Source organism: Rhinatrema bivittatum, chromosome 4 (assembly GCF_901001135.1).
Source record: "Rhinatrema bivittatum chromosome 4, aRhiBiv1.1, whole genome shotgun sequence".
Classification (NCBI taxonomy): Eukaryota; Metazoa; Chordata; class Amphibia; order Gymnophiona; family Rhinatrematidae; genus Rhinatrema; species Rhinatrema bivittatum.
The window spans coordinates 468,778,428-468,798,352 of record NC_042618.1 but is presented as its reverse complement, the minus strand read 5'-3'; the positions used below and the strand labels follow the sequence as shown (position 1 = coordinate 468,798,352).

The 19,925-nt window shown below is 51.4% G+C and overlaps 2 protein-coding genes across 5 annotated transcripts in view; one reads left to right on the top strand and one right to left on the bottom strand.

The window, feature by feature from the left end:
• LRRC10 (leucine rich repeat containing 10) overlaps positions 1-19,925 on the bottom strand; it is a 45,623-nt gene that overhangs the window by 1,078 nt on the left and 24,620 nt on the right. The window lies entirely within an intron of this gene.
• The window catches only part of CCT2 (chaperonin containing TCP1 subunit 2), a 95,875-nt gene that overhangs the window by 66,940 nt on the left and 9,010 nt on the right, over positions 1-19,925 (top strand). For both annotated transcript variants that reach the window (XM_029597207.1, XM_029597208.1), the window contains exons 12-14: positions 10,082-10,210; positions 10,628-10,731; positions 18,978-19,077. In XM_029597207.1, coding sequence (XP_029453067.1) covers positions 10,082-10,210; positions 10,628-10,731; positions 18,978-19,077 — 333 coding nt within the window. The remainder of the gene's footprint in view (positions 1-10,081; positions 10,211-10,627; positions 10,732-18,977; positions 19,078-19,925) is intronic.

Genomic DNA, 19,925 nt, shown 5'->3' with positions numbered 1-19,925 from the left:
TCTGGGCTTGCTCCCGATCACCTATAACCTGTTTGTGTTTCCCTTGTCTTAGGACTTTATCCTCTGTCTTTAACTAGTTTGTCTGGATCAAGTTGTTAAAAAAAAAAAAAAAAAAAAAAGATTAATTAATTAGGACAAAGTTAATTACCTAATTGGAGAGGCGTGGCTTCCCTGTCGTGCTTCTCTGTCTCTCTCTCTCTCTCTCCTTCCGGCGTTAGTGGCTTCTTCGGGGTAAGTTGCCTTTTCTATTGCTGCTGTTATTTTATTTTTACAGTTAGGTTGGACGCGGTTGCCGGTGGGACCGGCCTACCAGCGTCTTCTCCCTCTCCCGCGGCCATCTTGCGGCTCCACGTGGGCTGCAGCAGGGAGCAGGGGGAGAGTTGTCGGCGGGTCGTGCGGCCAGGAAGGCCCCCCCGCGGTGCCGTTTTTCTCATCGGCGGGTAGCGCAGGCCATCCGGGCCCCCCCGCAGCGGCGTTTTTCTCGTCGGCGGGTAGTGCAGGCCATTTGGGCCCCCCCGCAGCGGCGCTTCGTCTCGCGGCCCCCCCCCCGAGGTCGGGGTGTTCTAGCTGCCGGGACCTGTTTTCCCATCGCGATCTCGATGCCGCGGCCGGCGCGTTGCTCGGCCTGCGGCGAGCCTGGATCGCGCGTGTCAAGGGAGGGGATCTGCGCGAGGTGCCTCCCCGGGGGGGAAGGCACGTCTCGGACCCTCACTCATTCTCTCCCTATGGCAGCCTTACCCGGGCGGCGCGGGCCGGCCCCTCCCCCATTCCTGGCGGGAACGGCGGCCATTTTACATGCGCTGCACCCTGAGGGAGCACAGGCAGCGCTGGGGGATGGGGAAGCCTCAGAGGGCTCTCCCCCGTACCTACATCCGGAGACAGATCCGGAGGAAGACCCGCAGGGGCAGGGTCCCCCGGGGCCCCCACCCGCGGTACCCCCCCCCCGAGTAGGCCGGGGTTTTCCCCGGAATTTATTCGGCTGATGCACACTGCGTATCTTCAGGAGCTGGCGGCTCCCATGGGACCTCCACCACCCAAGCTACCGCGGCCTTCGTCCCTCTCCCCGGCCCCCCCCGCTCCGGCGGGCGTGGGGGCCCCACAGCTCCCCGTACACGCCCGACTCCCGGTGGCCTCGGGGGGGACTGGGTCGGCCCCAGTTTCCCCTGGGGCGGATCCTGCAGCTTCGGGGCAAGGGGACTCTACTTCGGAGGGAGAGGATCCACGCACGCTGCGCCTCTTCCAGCGGGATGAGCTGGACGACCTAATCCCTCAAATCATCCAGGGATTGGACCTCGATCCTCCTCCGGACCCGCCAGCTCCCGTTGCGCCCGCTGTCGTCACTTCCTCTAAGAAGGGGGATCCCGTACTGGCAGCTCTGCGTCCGAGAGCTCAGGCTTTTCCCATTCACGAGTCGTTCCTGCAGCTTCTCACCAGGGAATGGGATGCCCCGGAAGCCGCTCTAAAGGGCAGCCGCGCCATGGAGAGGCTGTATCCGCTGCCGGAAGATTTCCTGGATCTCATCAAGGTACCCAGGGTGGACTCCGCGGTGTCGGCGGTCACGAAGAGGACGACCATACCGGTTACGGGTGGAGCGGCGCTAAAAGATACACAGGATCGAAAGTTGGAAGTCTTCCTCAAGCGAGTCTTCGAGGTTTCCGCCGTGGGGCTGCGGGCGGCGATGTGCAGCTCGCTTGCCCAGCGGGCCAGTCTTCTCTGGGTGCAGCTACTGCTCACCTCGCAGGTGTTACCACCCGAGGAGGCCGCCCAGGCGGATAGACTGGAAGCTGCGGTGGCATACGGGGCTGACGCCTCCTACGATCTCTTTAGGATCCTCGCCCGCTCCATGGCCTCGGTGGTGGCGGCTCGTCGACTTCTCTGGCTACGCAACTGGGCGGCGGACACGTCCTCCAAATCGAGTCTGGGTTCCCTGCCATTCAGGGGTAAGTTCCTGTTCGGGGAGGACCTGGACCAGATCATCAAATCCCTGGGGGAAAACGCGGTCCATCGCCTGCCGGAAGACAGATATCGTTCCACCAGGGCATTCTCGTCCTCCCGGACCAGAGCCAGGGCGCAAAGACGCTACAGGACTTACAGGCCGGCGGCGGCTCGGCCCCCTGCCACCAGGTCTCAGACCTGGACACGCTCCTTTCGCGGGCGCCGCCCCGCGCGTCCCGCTCCCGCGGCGGGACAACTCTCTCTCAAGTCCTCTCAATGATGTTCAGCTCGCCCACTCCGCCGTCCCCAGGATTGGAGGGCGGCTGGCGTTCTTCTACGAGGAGTGGGCGCGGATCACCTCGGATCAGTGGGTCTTGGACACCATAGGACGCGGCTACGCGTTGGAGTTTGCCCGCGCTCCAAAGGGACGGTTCATCTTCTCTCCCTGCGGCTCGGCTGTCAAGCGAAGGGCGGTGCAATTGACGCTGGACAGATTGTGGGAAATAGGCGCCATTGTGCCCGTACCCTCCGCAGAGGTGGGCTCGGGCCATTATTCCATCTACTTCGTGGTACCGAAGAAGGACGGTTCCTTCCGCCCCATTCTGGACTTGAAGGAAGTCAACAAATCCCTTCGGGTGGTCCGGTTTCGCATGGAAACGCTACGATCGGTGATCGCGGCGGTACATCGAGGGGAGTTCCTGGCCTGCTTGGACCTGACGGAGGCCTACCTTCACATTCCCATTTGCCGGGAGCATCATCGTCTCTTACGGTTCAAGATTCTGGATCAGCATTTCCAGTTTGTGGCGCTCCCGTTCGGATTGGCAACGGCTCCGCGCACCTTCACCAAGATTATGGTGGTCGTGGCGGCTGCCCTTCGGAAGGAGGGTATCCTAGTTCATCCTTATCTGGACGATTGGCTCATCCGAGCGAAGTCTTTTCGGCATGGACAGACGGCAGTGGCCAGGGTGATAGAGTTTTTGCAGTCTCTGGGATGGGTGGTGAACTTCTCCAAGAGCTCCCTCGTGCCCTCGCAGCGCTTGGATTTCCTGGGAGCGACCTTCGACACCCGTCTGGGCGCGGTTTTCCTACGACAGGACAAGGCACAGGCCCTACGAGAGCACATACAGCGGTTCTCTGCATTACCAGCTCCCACCTCCTGGGACTATTTACAGCTCCTGGGGGTGATGGGGTCTACCATCGACATGGTCCCCTGGGCATTCGCGCACCTCCGACCTCTGCAAAGAGCACTTCTCTCCCGTTGGAAACCACTCTCGCAGGACTACCAGGTGATTCTCCCGCTGCCCCAGCTTGCCAGGAGCAGCTTCTCCTGGTGGATGGTCCCGGAGAATCTGGCTCGCGGCATGTCCCTCGATCTACCAGATTGGGTAGTGGTAACCACCGACGCCAGTCTCATAGGCTGGGGAGCAGTCTGCGATCGCAGCGCCACACAGGGGACGTGGTCCGCGGAGGAGTCGAAGTGGTCCATCAATCGTCTGGAAACCAGAGCGGTCAGGTTGGCGCTTATCCACTTCCTGCCTCTCCTTCGGAATCGGGACGTCAGAATCTTATCCGACAACGCGACAACGGTGGCCTACATCAACCGACAGGGCGGCACTCGCAGCCCGCAAGTCGCACTCGAGGCAGCGATGCTGATGCAGTGGGCGGAACGGCATCTGGGCCGTCTGGCGGCCTCACACATCGCGGGAGTAGACAACGTCCAGGCGGATTTCCTCAGTCGCCAGTTTCTGGATCCCGGAGAGTGGTCCCTCTCCGACGAGGCCATGCAGTTGCTTGTCCGGAGGTGGGGACCTCCCCACCTGGATCTCATGGCGTCCGCCCAGAACACCAAGGCTCCTCGGTTCTTCAGTCGCCGGAGAGAGCGGGGGGCGGAGGGCGTCGATGCTCTCGCGCTCCCGTGGCCGGCCGATCTACTCCTATACGCGTTCCCTCCGTGGCCACTGGTGGGAAGACTACTCCGCCGGATAGAGGTTCATCAGGGGACGGTAATACTCGTCGCGCCAGAGTGGCCAAGACGGCCTTGGTTTGCGGACCTCCTTCAACTGGTAATCGACGGACCCATCCGTCTGGGACATCTGTCCCGCCTCCTTCACCAGGGACCGGTATTTTTCGACCAGGCAGAACTCTTCTGTCTTGCGGCCTGGCTTTTGAGAGGCGCCGCCTCCGCCGACGGGGTTACCCGGAGGCGGTAGTGTCTACGCTGCTACGCTCTCGAAAGACTTCGACGTCGGTGGCCTATGTTCGAGTCTGGAAGGTGTTCGAGCTGTGGTGTACCGGCCTGAACACCAGACCCAAGGAGGCGTCTGTCTCCCAGATCCTCCAGTTTCTCCAAGCAGGGGTGGACAAGGGACTCGCTTACAACTCTCTTCGGGTTCAAGTGGCCGCTCTCGGCTCCCTCCTGCGTGACGGAGGCTCTCTGTTACAACACCCGGACATCGTCCGTTTTCTCAAGGGAGTCAAGCACTTGCGGCCTCCATTGCGGGACCCTTGTCCCTCTTGGAGTCTCAATCTGGTACTACGTTCCATGTCGGGACCTCCGTTTGAACCTCTCCGAAATGCGACAATCAAGGATCTCACTCTCAAGGCTGTGTTCCTGGTGGCCATCTGCTCCGCTCGGCGTATTTCCGAGCTACAGGCTCTGTCGTGCAGAGAACCTTATCTCCGGTTTTCCGATTCGGGAGTCTCGCTTCGTACTGTGCCCTCCTTCCTTCCGAAGGTGGTGTCCGCGTTTCATATGAATCAGACGGTGGAACTTCCATCTTTCCCTTCGTCGGAGCCGCGTTCGCTACGTCTCCTTGACGTCCAGCGCACCCTGCGCCTTTACCTGGAGGCTACGAATGATTTCCGGACTTCTGACCATCTCTTCGTCCTTTGGTCCGGGCCCCGGAAGGGATCTCAGGCCTCGAAGACGACCATTGCAAGATGGCTGAAGGCCGGCATTGCCGCTTCCTACATTGGGGTGGGGCGGACGCCCCCGCCCGGAATCGTAGCGCATTCTACACGTTCTCAGGCGGCCTCCTGGGCGGAGAGTCGCTCGGTGTCTTCGCAAGAAATCTGTAGAGCGGCCACCTGGAAGTCGTTGCACACGTTCTCAAGACACTATAGACTACATCTCGCCTCGTCCGTTCATGGACACTTTGGCGAACAGGTTCTACGAGCAGGCCTCGCAGGATCCCACCCGGGTTAGGGAAGCTTGGGTACATCCCACGGTCTGGACTGATCCAGGTACGTACAGGGAAAAGAAAATTATTACTTACCTGCTAATTTTCGTTCCTGTAGTACCATGGATCAGTCCAGACGCCCACCGCATTTGGGTTCTTCTCCTGCTCCGCTGTCTTGGGGCTGATTCTCTCAGCTGTTCCTCATGTTACAGTAGTGTCTTCCTGCTGTTTCCTTTTTACGTGTACCAGTTTTTCACTGTTTATGGAGGTTGACACGCTATGTTCATGGCCCCCACCCGTTCGTGGGGAGGTTCCAGTTTTCTCTATTTCAGTTTAGCGGCTTATTGTTGCCGTCTTGTTTCAACTTGATCCACTCAGGAGGTTTTCTGTTTTCTCGGGCTCTGATATACTCGATACTGAACTCCTGCAGAGGGGGTAGTAGTACTTATGGTGACGCCCCCTCAAAGCTTTGGACTGACTCCATCTGCTGGATTGGGGACATAACCCACGGTCTGGACTGATCCATGGTACTACAGGAACGAAAATTAGCAGGTAAGTAATAATTTTCTTTTCCCCCTTCTCCTTCCTTTAGTTTCCCTGAGGGGATTTTCTTTACTTTTGGTCTGGATCAAGCAAGTATTAAATTCTTGTTCCTTGTATGTACCCGGATCAGTCCAGACAGTGGGTTAAGCCTCCCTTCCAGCAGGTGGAGACAGACCCAAACTGTAAGGACGTCCCCCTTAAGGAGAGGGTATAAGGAGGAGGTTATCTCCACCTTACTGTGGACCCGAAAGCAGTCCACTTCCTTGGCCTACGTGCGAGTCTGGAAGGTCTTCGAGTCGCTTTGTGCGGAATCGGGTATCCCTGTCCATTCCGCCTCGGTCTCGATGGTTCTTTCCTTCCTCCAGAAGGGTCTCTCTAAGGGCCTCTCTTTCAGTTCTCTGCATGTACAGGTCTCTGCACTCGGCTATCTTCTGATTATTTTGGTTTCTCCTCTGGATTTGAGCGCCCCCCCCCCCCCGGGGGATGATCCTCGGGTGTTATGCTTATTTCAAAACGAGGAACTAGAACCGCTCATTCCCTTCATTTTGCAGGGACTGGGAATTGAGTTGCCCTCGGCGGATATGGTTATGGCTGCAATGCTTGCCAACATGGACGCGGGACTTAGGGCTCTTCCATGTACTTTTCCTTTTAACCCTATGCATAAGCTGATGCTCCTTAGGGAATGGGAGTCCCCTGAGGTGGGAATCCGAGTGGGGGGTTCTATGGACAAGCTCTACCCCCTTCCTGAGGACTGCTTGAATCTTTTGCGCATATGTGTCCGTTACAGAAAGCCTTGCTATCCCGCTGGAAACCGGTATCTGAACAGTTTCAGATGCCCCTGCCGCACTCAGAGTCTACAGTCACAGAACTGCAGTGGTGGCTTATCGCCTGCCCATCTTCAGAAGGGGATGTCCCTTCTGACACCGCAGTGGATCGTGGTAACAAAGGACGTCAGCCTCTCCGGCTGGGGAGCTGTATGCCAGACCCAGTCTGCTCAGGGGTATTGGTCTCCGACCCAATCTCGCTGGAACATCAATCGACTGGAAGCTCAAGCGGTCCGACTGGCTCTCAAGGCCTTCCTTCCCCCTACTCCTTCACAAGGCGGTGCGGGTCCAGTCTGACAATTCCACCACTGTAGCCTACATCAATCGACAAGGGGGCACCAGGAGTTGCCTAGTCGCTCTGGAAGCCAGCAAGCTCTTTGCATGGGCGGAACGTCACCCAAAGCGTTTAGCGGCATCCCATATTGCGGGGAAGGAGAACATTCAAGTGGATTTCCTCAGTCGCCAGAGGTTAGACCCAGGCGAGCATTGTCAGATGCAGCGATGAACCTGATCATCGTCAGGTTGGGTCCCCCCTCACTTGGATCTGATGGCCACCATGGCAATGCGAAAGCTCCTTGGTTCTTCAGCCACAGACAGGAACATTGCACGGAAGGGGTGGACACCCTGGTCCTTCCCTGGCCCTGTGACATTCTACTGTACATGTTCCCTCCCTGGCCATTACTGGGCAAAGTACTCTGAAGAATTGAGCTTCATTGCAGGCCTGTCATTCTAGTAGCTCCGGAATAGCCTCGCAGACTGTAGTTTGCGGACCTCGTGAATCTAGCCACGGATGGACCCCTACGCCTCTGTCATCTTTCCCATCTTCTTCGGCAGGGTCCTGTATTTTTCGATCAGGCGGATCGCTTCTGTCTAGCGGCCTGGCTTTTGAACGGCGGAAATTGAGAAAGAAGGGATATAAGGAAGAAGTTATAGCCACTCTATTGCAGGCCAGAAAGCAGACTACCTCGCTTGCTTATGTCCAAGTATGGAAGGCTTTTGAAAATGCGTGTCGCCTCCGGTATCTCAGCTCGTAAGGCTCCGGTTTCCCAGGTCCTTTCTTTTCTCCAGAACAGTCTCGCCAAGGGGTGGTTGTTCATTTTCTTGCGAGTGCAAGTCTCCACTCTCTGTTCTCTCTTAGGTACCATTGACGTTACTCAGTGGCGGATCATCTAGATGTCATCTGTTTTCTCAAGGGAGCCAAGCACTTTGAATCCTTCGGTCCGGGTTACTTGTCCCTCGTGGAGTCTTAACTTGGTTCTCCGGGTTCTCTGCGAAGCTCCTTTTGAACCTTTAAGGAGGGCTACGCTTAAGGATTTGACTCTCAAAACCGTCATTTTGGTGTCCATTTGTTCAGCCAGAAGAATCTCAGAGCTCCAAACGTTGTCGTGCAGAGAGCCTTTTCTACGTTTCTCGGATTATGGGGTATCCCTTAAGACTGTACCCTTTTTCTTGCCAAAGGTCGTTTCTTCTTTTCATGTCAATCAGTCCGTGGAACGTCCAGCTTTTTCTTCGTCAGAAGTAGCAAATACAGCTGGGGGTGATCTGCAGCGCCTCGATGTGAAACGGGTCTTGATGCGTTAGTTTCAGGTTACAAATGAGTTCCGGGTCTCTGACCACTTTTGTTCTGTGGAGTGGGCCAAATAAAGGTAATAAGGCTTCCAAGGTCACTATTGCGCGTTGGGCTAAAGGAGGCCATTGCGTCGGCTTACATCTGTAAGGGTCTTGGGTGGAGAGTCATTCGGTCTCTCCACAGGAAATATGTAGGGCAGCTACTTAGAAATCCCTGCATACTTTTGCTTGTCATTACCGTTTGGATGTGCATGCTCCAGTTTTTGGCTCCTTCAGGCGACAGGTTCTTCGAGCGGGACCTATCTCTGTCCCACCCTGTTTAGGGAAGCTTTGGAACATCCCATGGTTTGGACTGATCCGCGTACGTACAGGGAAAGAAAAATTTGGTTCTTACCTGCTAATTTTCGTTCCTGTAGTACCGCGGATCAGTCCAGACACCTGCCCATTCTAGATTTGATACATCCGCTCAAATGTTCTGTTTTTTTGTACAGGTTTTTTTTCAGTTATCTGATTTGTTGTCTACTATTACTAAATGCTCTGGAAGCATCTAACAAATGAAAATAAAATTGTATTCAAGAGCGCTTTTATTCATACAGAATCCTTTCAGTTGTTCACTTGTTCAATTTGTTAGTTTGTTCTTATTGCTTGCTTGATCTTTGGGAAGTTATATCTGCTTTTGAAAGTACTTTATGCTGAAGGGGTGTAGGGTAGGCTCTGTCCTGATATAGGATACCCTCACAGTTTTGGTCTGTCTCCACCTGTTGGACAGGAGGCTCAACCCACGGTCTGGACTGATCCGTGGTACTACAGGAATGAAAATTAGAAGGTAAGAACCAGTTTTCCTATTCCTTCCATGAATTTGATTCTCTAAATTTTCTACCCTATTTGTCAAGAACTTATTTTCTTTCATCAGCACTTGTTGATGAGCAACTGCATTTCCCTTATCTTGTTTTAAGGTCTCATGTTTGTCCGACATTTATATTCTCCTCTTGTAAATTTTTAACTTGAATGCCAATGTTGTTGTCTTTCTTAACCACATGATTCAACTGAGCAGTTAAATTAGTATTTCTTGTACATATCCAGATCAGTCCAGATTTCTGGGTTTTCCTTCCCTTCCAGCAGATGGAGATAGAGAACGCTTTGCAGGCATCACCTCTTAACCCATCTCGTCAATATTTTTCTGTCTTCAGCAGATGGAGGTGGTTCAAAACCTGCAGTTCTCTACCTAGCCAAAAAAAAAAAAAGCTAGAGGATTTTTTTTTTCTTCAGACTAGATAACAGTGTCTCCTGGGGGGACCATCCTTCCTGGTTGCAGGCTTCAATGAGCAGGGGTTGGGGACCCCAAAATTGCTCTGGCTGGTGCACCTGGGCTGATAGCCAGGGCACTGGCTCCCTCCCCTTCCAGCGAAGTATCTTGGAGAGCTAAAAAACCCCTTTTTCTCCTGGTTAACCCTTGAAATGTCAGGAAAAATCCTTATCTTTTGGCCATAGAAAGAAGCATCTAAATTTCTGAAAATATGAGGACATCACATTACTAATGTTGGCATCAAATACAAAAAAACCCAAAAGTATTGTCTGCTCAATTATTTCTGGGCCAGTTGTGTCAAAAAATTCAGTCAGATTCGACACAAACACCACCAATGGCACCATCTTCCACTTAATTTTAACCTTTTAACACCCTTTTTTGGTTTCAAGATGTTGCTTCTCTATCATCCTTATATTATCAATGTTTTATATTAACTTCCTGTTCCATGTAACTTTCTCTCTTAAGTTATTTTATACCTGTTCTATGTAAACCAATGTGATGTGCAAACGAATGTCAGTATAAAAAAGTTTTAAATAAATTTCTAGCTTATTTTAAGCTGAACAGTAGATATGAATGGGCAGTCTGGATGGGCCATATGGCCTTTATCTGGCTTTTTTTTTGTTTTTGTTTTTTTTGTTTCTAGCCTGGCAGCAACAATGGAAATGTTAGGATTCATTATAAACTGACTTTACTTGGAGTAATACTCTATTTTCTTATTCTGTTAGGTGAAGCATGTACTATTATTCTACGTGGAGCAACACAGCAGATTCTCGATGAAGCAGAAAGATCCCTGCATGATGCTCTGTGCGTTCTTGCTCAGACTGTAAAAGATACCAGAACTGTCTACGGTGGCGGTAACTATTGTGACATTATTTTGCTGCAGGATTTCAGGATACAGTTAGAATAGTGACAGAAGGGACCTCAAGGTTCCTCCCTGTGTCCCCTGCTCCTCCTTGTTGGATCCACTGTTTTGCTCTTAAGTCTTTCAGCAGTGGCGATTACACCACCTCGCCAGCTAATGCCACCTTGTACTTAACTACCCATACTGTTATGACCGTCTTGAACATTCGTCCTAAAATCTGACCTAAATCTTCCTGTTGCACTGAAAGCGTGAAGTGTTGGGACCAAAAGTGCTATGGCAGTGAACTTAGTGGTGTGAAGAGTGGGAGGTCCTACATGAGGTGCTTCAGTTAACCTAGCCCACACTGGCTCTGGCTTTTTTTTGGTAACGGTTGTCATATTAAAGTAAGTTGTGTGTTTGTGGTTTGCAGGTTGCTCTGAGATGCTGATGGCTCATGCAGTCACAGAGCTTGCTAACAGAACCCCAGGAAAGGAGTCTGTTGCAATGGATTCTTTTGCTAAAGCTCTGCGAATGGTGAGTTCAGTTGCCTGGTAAGAGTGGGGTGGCCCTAAATAGAATTATGCACTTCATTCTTAATTTTAAATACATTTCAATTGCATATTTTTTCAATGGTGCCAGCAGACCAAGCTTTTTTAATTTTATTTTATTCACATCTGTGAATTGCCTTTCCATGAAACTGAAAGTGATTGTACACAACTATGACAGTAATTATTTAACACATTGGACATCAAAGTATTTCAAAATCTAAAACCCTCTACCAGTAACCGGGAGGTGGGGGGGGGGGGGTTCCTGGGAGGGGGTATATAAAAGAAAATACTGGGAAAGATGTCTCATCAAGTAATTGTTGAAAATACGGGCTCTATGTTGGCTATATGTACCTGTTGTTATTTCAATTTTCAATATGTTCTTGTTGTTTTACATGTGCGTTGTTCCCCACCTGCAATAAACATATGTTTAAAAAAAAAAAAAACCCTCTACCAGTCAGTATAAACAGCATGACAAAATCTGAGAGCCATAGATTTGTTGTGTACGTTATCAAACTATAAAATAAAAACTAGAACTATCCACCATTTAAAAAAAAAATTGTCTTCTATAAGCTAAGTATTTTTTTTCCGACACACCTTTCTTTGAATAAAGGCAAGTATCTGCAATCTAGCCAATTACCCAGTCTTTCCATGAAGTATCAACCAGAAGCATCCGTTTGCAGATTTGAAAGACCTCTTCTGCATAATCTAGGGGATGGTCATTTAAGAACCTTTAAAAGTAGTCCAAACTGTTTAGCTGTTCCCCCCCCCCCCCCCCCCCCCCCCCCCCCCCCCCAGGACCTCCCGTCTGCAGAGGTGGAGCAGGCTGAACGTCTGGAAGCCGTCATCGCATATGGGGCTGATGCGCTCTACGACCTCCTCTGCGTCCAGGCGATGGCCTCAGCGATATCCGCTAGACGACTCCTGGTTGCGCAATTGGTCGGCCGACCCGTCCTCCAAGGCACGGCTAGGCACGTTGCTCTTTGGAGAGGACCTTGAGAAGCTTATTGATTCCTTGTGTGAAAATAAGGTTCATAAGCTTCCGGAGGAACATCCGAAACAATGGTTCCTTTACACCCTCCCGTCCTTGTTTCCGGGGTCAGAGGAGGTATACGCTCCGCGGACGAGGTGGCTCCTCCAGGGGTTATTCATCTTAGTCGCAGCCCTTTCGTGGGCGTCTCTCCTTTCGCGAGGGCCAGTCCCCGCGCCCCACCCCTAAGCCTGCTACACAATGAAGTTCAGTTGACCCATTCCTCTGTCCCTTTTCTGGGCGGTCGCCTCTCCCCATTCTTCGAGGAATGGGTCAAAATCATGTCTGACCAGTGGGTCCTTGACATTGTCAGAGACGGTTACGCCTTCGAGCTTGTTCGCGACCTACTGGATCTCTTTGTATTCTCCCCCTGCGGTCAGCTCAAGCGGGAAGCAGTAGAGCAAACCCTCGTCAGACTATTGAGTCTGGGCGCAGTTGTCCCGGTTCCAAAGCGGAGCTCGGTGCAGGCCAGTATTCTATTTACTTTGTGGTTCCCAAGAAGGACGGGGCTTTTCGGCCGATCTTAGACCTCAAGAGGGTCAACTGGGCCCTCAAGATCCCACATTTTCGCATGGAAACCTTGCGAGCGGTCATCGTGGCGGTTCACCCCGGAGAGTTCCTCGCTCAATTTGACAGAGGCGTACTTCCATATTCCGATTCACCGCGATTACCAGAAGTATCTTCGCTTCCACATCCTCAACCGGGATTTCCAGTTTCGGGCACTGCCTTTCGGCCTCGTGACCGCACTTCGCACCTTCACCAAGGTCGTGGTGGTGGCGGCGGCCCTTCACTGGGAAGGAATCCTAGTCCATCCCTATCTGGACGACTGGCTTGTAAGGGCCAAGTCGGAGGCTCTTTGCAGACAGGCAGTGGGTTGGGTATTAGCTCTCCTCGCGTCTCTCGGGTGGATAGTGAATTTTTCCAAGAGCAACCTTCAGCCCTCCCAGGAGTTATTTATTTAAAAACTTTTCTATACCGTTGCTAAGTTTAAATACCATTGCAACGGTTTACATGTAGGCACATATTTAATGTAGGTAAGTGTACTATAGTACATTCTAACAGGGGTCGTCAAAGGTTCGGTTACAATATATCATTAGACATAGTTATTTAGTAAAGTAGTTCATGACCAATTGTACCAAGGTACTTACATGGGTAGTTTTCTCACACAGTTTTATAGTTAAGCTTATTGTGGTGTAGAGTTCATAGACTAATCTACTGTAAAGTTCTAAGTACCCTGGGTCGGTGCCTTTCTGTCTTTTCCTGAATAATTTCTCTCTATTCTCTCGTCTCTTTGTAAAATGCTTGTTTTAACTGTTGGGATGGTTAGGAGTGCTTTATTTGCTGATCGGAGGTTCCTGTGTAGAGTGTGTACCCGTAATGCTGTGTTTAGCCAATCTGCTTTCTCATCATAAATTAGTTTGTGAATGATACATAGGGTTTTGTATTTAATTCTGTGTTCAGTTGGTAGCCAATGTAACTCTGCTGGGGTTTGTTATATGGTCCCTCCTTCTTTTTCCGGTTAGTATTCTAGCTGCTGTGTTCTGAAGAATTTGCAGAGGTCTTAATGTCGTATTAGGTAGTCCTAGCATAAGGGCATTGCAGTAGTCCGTGCTGGAGAAGATTAGTGCCAGTTAGAGTTCCTGGGAGCCCACTTCGACACTCGAGTGGGCAAAGTCGTCTTTCCTCATGCGTGAGCCCTCAAATTGATCGGCCAGATTCAGAATCTGCTCTTGTTGCCTCTTCCAACGGCCTGGGACTACCTGCAGGCTTCCACCATCGACCTAGTTCCCTGGGCTTTTGCTCATATGCAACTGTTACAGAAAGCTTTGCTATCCCGTTGGCAGCTGGTGTCTGAACAGTTTCATATAGTCCTCCCGCTTTTGGACTCTACCGTCGCCGCCTTGCAGTGGTGGCTTTCGCTTCCTCATCTTCTCCGGGGAATGCCCCTTCAAGCTCCACAGTGGACGATAATAACCACAGATGCCAGCCTCTCGGGCTGGGGTGTGGTCTGCCTGTCCCAGTCCACCCAGGGGATCTGGTCGCCGATTCAGACTCGCTGGCACATCAATCGGTTGGAGGCTCGAGCGGTGCATCTGGCTCTGCAGGAGTTTCTGCCCCTGATACGCAGCAAATCGGTGAGGGTGCTGTCAGACAACTCCGCCACCTTGGCTTACATCAATCGTCGGGGGGGCACCCGCAGTCGCCTGGTGGCCCTAGAAGCCAGCAGTCTCTTCGCCTAGGCAGAACGACACCTGGATTGCCTGGCGGCCTCCCACATCGCGGGCAAGGAGAATGTTCAGGCCGATTTTTCTCAGTCACCAATCGCTTGATCCGGGAGAGTGGGAACTCTCGGAAGAAGCCATGGATCTGATTGTCGCCAGGTGGGGTCCCCCCCCACCTGAACCTTGCGCAATGCCAAGGCCAATCGGTTCTTCAGCCGCTGGAGGGAGCACGGCTCGGAGGGCGTGGATGATCTGGCTCTCCCTTGGCCCACAGACGTCTTTCTGTACATGTTCCTCCCCCCCCCCCCCCCCCCCCCCCCACCGAGGGCCCATGGTTCTGGTAGCACCCGAATGGCCTCGCAGGCTATGGTTCGCGGATCTCATAAACCTGGAGACGGACAGACCTCTTCGGCTAGGCCATCTTCCTAGTCTACTTCGGCAGGGGCCCGTATTTTTCGACCAGGCCGATCGCTTTTGTCTAGCGGCCTGGCTTTTGAACGGCGACACCTGAGGCGTAAGGGCTATAAGGAGGAGGTTATCTCCTCCTTGCTGCGAGCCTGGAAGCAGTCGACTTCTCTAGCTTACGTGTGTGTTTGGAAGGTCTTTGAGACTGTTTGTGAGGAGTCAGGTGTCTCAGCACGCTCTGCCCCGGTCTCTGTTCTTTCTTTTCTACAGAAGGGTCTCTCCAAGGGCCTTTCCTTCAGTTCCCTGTACGTGCAAATCTCCGTTCTCGGCTCTCTCCTTGGTCGGGTCGAGGGTCATCCCCTAGCGGGCCACCCGGACATGGTTCAGTTCCTGAAGGGAGTCAAACACCTGTGTCCGCCTGCTCGCAATACTTGCCCGTCGTGGAGTCTTAATCTGGTCCTCTGTGCTGCCCCGTTCGAACCTCTCCGTCTAGCTACGGTAAAGGACTTCACGCTCAAGGCAGTTTTCCTTGTTTCTGTCTCCTCCGCTCGGCGGGTTTCCGAAATTCAAGCGTTGTCCTGTCGGGAACCTTTTTTGCGCTTCTCCGATTCAGGTGTTTCCCTCAAGACTGTGCCTTCTTTCTTGCCGAAGGTTGACTCCACCTTCCATGTCAACCAGTCAGTAGAGCTTCCAGCGTTCTCCCCAGAGGAGATTGCAGGTACCACTGGAGGCGATCTTCGTAAACTGGATGTCAAACGAGTTCTACTCAGGTATCTCCAGGTCACCAATGACTTTCGGGTCTCGGACCATCTTTTTGTCCTCTGGAGTGGTCCCAATCGGGGCAAACCGGCTTCTAAGACCACTATTGCGCGATGGTTGAAGGAGACCATTTCCTCGGCCTATCTTTGCCAAGGTTGGGTGGTTCCAGAGGGCCTAAAGGCTCATTCGCTATGTTCTCAAGCTACTTCCTGGGCGGAGAGCCAATCGGTCTCTCCGCAAGAGATTTTCAGGGCCGCCACATGGACGTCCCGTCATACTTTTGCTCGACACTACCATCTGGATGTGCAAGCACTGGTTTTTGGTTCTTTTGGGCAGCAAGTGCTTCGAGCAAGACTGTCTCGGTCCCACCCGGGATAGGGAAGCTTTGGTACATCCCACGGTCTGGACTGATCCGGGTACGTACAGGGAAAGGAAAATTAGTTCTTACCTGTTAATTTTCGTTCCTGTAGTACCACGGATCAGTCCAGACACCCTTCCCTGTTTGTCTTTCTTTTCTGTCCTATCGAAGCTTGTTCTTGCAGATTCGTAGATTTTGATACTTCATTCTTTGCAAGAATACTGAGCAATTACACCGGAAGCCTTGGTTGTTCAAGTACCAAGTATATGCATGAGCGGTTAGTCATACCATGTTTCTTACATTGTTCAACAGTTGCTCAATTGAGCTTTATGGTTACTTGCTTGATCCTATTCTGGTTTTGTTGTTTTCTGCTTTGACAATGGTTATACTGAAGGGCTGCAGGGTAGGCTCTGTCCTCATATAGGATACCCTTTCAGTTTTGGTCTGTCTCCACCTGCTGGAAAGGAGGCTCAACCCACGGTCTGGACTGATCCATGGTACTACAGGAACGAAAATTAACAGGTAAGAACTAATTTTCCTTTTTGTGCCTGGACCTCGCAGTAGACTCGGATCCTCAGTGGGGAGGGGAGCCGGATTTTTGTCGTTTACCGTCTGACTTAAGCCCTATGAGATCTCCTAATGCTGATTCTGACCCTCCCCGCGGGCCCCCCCCCCCCCCCCCCCCAGGGGTCCGGCAGAGCACATACTCCTTTTTCACCAGAATTTGTGCTCCTTTTACATGTCGTTTTTTTTTTTTTGTTGGTTTTTTTTTTTTAGCAAGTTTGGAGGTGCAGGAGGATCCCACTCCGGGCCCTCCACCGGCAAAAAATCCCTTGTTTGGTTGTTAGCCAGGGTTCTGGCTTCTCAGACTCGCAGGGTACTACTAGGGTCAGGACTGTACCTGGTGGGTCAGACCCACCTGACCCTCCTCCCACTCCGCTGCCCGATCCAGATGCCGACCAGGATCTTTCTCTTGATAATTCCCCCATGGAGGGAGATGACCCACGGGTTTTGAGGTTGTTTAAGCGGGAGGAGCTGGACCCGCTTATTCCTTTTGTTCTGGATGAACTTGGAATCAATGTGCCCACAGAAGAGCCCACCTCTGCCGCCTCCTCTCGGACCGTTGACCTGGTCCTGGCAAGTCTGAGGGCTTTTCCCTTCCATCCTTCCATCCGTCCCATGCTTTTCCCTTCCATCCTATGCTTTGCAGCTTCTGCTCAGGGAATGGGAGGCTCCCGAGTCTGGTTTCCACGTGAGCAGGGCAATGGATAAGTTATATCCCCTCCCGGATACAGCCCTTGAGATGCTCAAAGTCCCCAAGGTTGATGCTTCGGTGTCGGCTGTCACCAAATGCACCACCATCCCAGTTGTAGGGGCCACAGCCTTAAAGGATCTTCAAGATCGCAAGTTGGAAGTACATCTAAATAGGATCTTTGAGGTGCTGGCTTTAGATGTCCGGGCGACGGTTTGTAGCAGTCTCATGCAGCGGGCAAGCCTCATGTGGGTTCAACAACTACTCAGCACCCAGGAACTCCCGTCTGCAGAGGCCGAACAAGCGGAGCAGCTCGAAGGTGCGATTGCATATGGGGCTGATGCCCTTTATGATCTCTGGGTGCAGGCCAGGGCTATGGTCTCAGCGGTCTCCGCCAGACGGCTCCTCTGGCTGCATAACTGGGCAGCGGACTCCTCTTCCAAGTCTCAGGCACTCTCCCCTTCAAGGATAAGTTGCTTTTTGGGGAGGACCTGGAACAGCTTATTAAATCCTTAGGTGATAACAAGGTTCATAAGCTGCCTGAGGACCACCCTAAACAGTCAAAATCCTTTTTTCCTTCGCGCTCTCGATTCCGGGGTCAGCACAGGTACAACAAAACGAGGGGATCCTCTCAGCATCCTGCCTCTTCCAGATCGCAGGCGTGGTCTCATTCCTTTCGAGGATGTCAACCATTCTGGGATGGCAATCCCCATGGATCCGCTGCCAAGTCCTCGCAATGAGATGAGGCAGGCCCATTCCTTCGCTCCCGCCTTAGGTGGATGTCTGTCCCTTTTTCTTGGGGAATGGACCAAAATCACCACGGATCAGTGGGTTCTCTACGTGATCGACAAAGGTTACGCGTTACAATTTGCTCGGGATCTTCCCGACAGCCACCTGATCTCTCCATGCGGCAGTCGAAAACGGCCAGCGGTGTGCCAGACTCTCAATAGGCTCCTGGAACTCGGGGCCATAGCCCCTGTTCCTCCAGAGGAACAGGGATCCAGCCACTATTCCATCTACTTCATCGTCCCCATAAAGGACGGTTCCTTTTGACTGATTTTGGACCTCAAGAGAGTCAATTGGGTGCTCAAGGTTCCCCATTTTCGGATGGAAACCCTGAGGGTGGTCATTGCAGCGGTTCACTCCGGCGAGTTCCTGGCTTCACTCAGCCTCACAGAAGCTTACTTTCACGTCCCAATTTGCAAGGAACACCAGAAGTATCTTCGCTTCGACATACTGGGCCGGCATTTTCAGTTTCAAGCACTCCCGTTTGGGCTCGCTTCTGCCCTTCGCACGTTCACCAAGGTGGTGGTGGCCTTTCTCCGGAGGGAGGGGGTCTTGGTCCATCCCTACCTGGACAATTGGCTCATCCGGGCAAAGTCGGAGCAGCTCTGTGTAATGGCGGTCAGTTGGGTGGTGTCTGTGCTCACCTCCCTCAGGTGGATAGTCAACTACTCCAACAGCAACCTCTTGTCCTCTCAAGTTCTGGAATTTCTGGGAGCTCGCTTCGACACTTGCGTAGAACTAAGGATCAGTCCGGACGCCCGCCCACTGAGGGGTTAAAGGGTGTGTAGGAAGAGTCCGCTCGAACTGTTCTATTTACTCTAGCCTTTTCTGAAGAATGGCATATGCTTTTCATAATCGTTTAAGGAAGTTCCTTGTTCAGTTCTCAAAGTTCTGTTTTTTCATCCTCTGTTCATTTGGAGGATAAAAGTTAGGTTAATTCACAAATAGGTTGGTCTATGAGTTTGTTCTGCTTGGGTATGAGTAAATACTCAGGAGCAGCAGGTGGCACACCAAGTTAAGGGACAGTGCCTAAGAAACTTTCTCTGTCTCCATCTGCTGGAAGGGAGGCAAAACCCAGCAGTCTGGACTGATCCATGGTGGTATAGGAATGAAAATTAGCAGGTAAGAACCAGTTGTCCTATATACACTTCAGAGGGTGGTGATGTTGTGGACTTTAAGAAAATATAAATAAATGGGTTGTGAGGTGTTTAGACTGGACTTTTCTAAGGCTGGTAACACCTGCTCTCTTAGCTATGCTAAAAACTTGGTGACGTTTTTGGTTTGGAATTGGATGCATAGTAGCAGAACTTTCTTTCCCATCCTCCTCTCTTTGAAAGTTTTATGGAAAACTCCTGATCTTTGAGCTGTTCCTATGTGCGCTCATCTGAACTGATGCTGTCCTTTCCCCTCTTGCCTTTCACAGCTGCCAATTATCATAGCAGACAATGCTGGCTATGACAGTGCAGATCTGGTTTCTCAGCTACGAGCTGCCCACAGTGAAGGAAAATCAACATATGGGCTTGGTGAGCATATTTGTATTACGGAACTTCTGAAATTGTAGACTGTTATTAGATCTCTTCTTTTTTGGGTTAATTGCTTAAAAAGTTTCAATCCCTAGCTTAAAAAAAAAACAAACGAGAGAAATATGCAGACAGCAGCTCAACAGCAGGATGGCGGCTATTCAGTCTTTTGCATAGAGTGCCACCTCTCCATGCAAGGGACTGATTATCTTTTATTTATTTTTTTAGCGTTTCTTATAATCTGCAGTTCTAACAGGGGTCAGTATTCATAACGGCTGTTTAAGTAATTTAACCGGTTAGAACTTATCCTGCTAAGTTACAATGTATATCCAGCGGCATGACTATGCCACTAAATATACCCACATAAGTGAACAATTAGTTGTATAAGTCTAACCAGCTATGTTTAGACCTGCTCTGTGGCACATCTAGCTTAGCTGTACAACTTATACGGCTAAATCTGAATATCTGCAGTTATGCAGTTAACTGCATAAATTGTACGGCTAACTTGCTCCACTCTTCTCTGCCCATAATATATGTGGCTAACATTTTAGCCATATAAGGAACTTATAAGGCTAAGTAGCAGCTACTGAATGTGGGTGCTTATTCGGCGGCTACTACTTAGCTGCATAAGTCCCGCTTATCTGGCTGAATGCACTTTGAATATTGGGGTCACAGTATTCATTGTGTAGAACAGCAAACATGCACAATAATTCTTAACATAAAACATACATAAATTAAAAAGAATTGCTTTTATCAATTTATAGAAATGTAAATAGTCTCTGCAAATTTCAACTAGTACTGCATTCCATACATGACAGAAATAGACTTCTTTCCCGTAGTATATAATATAT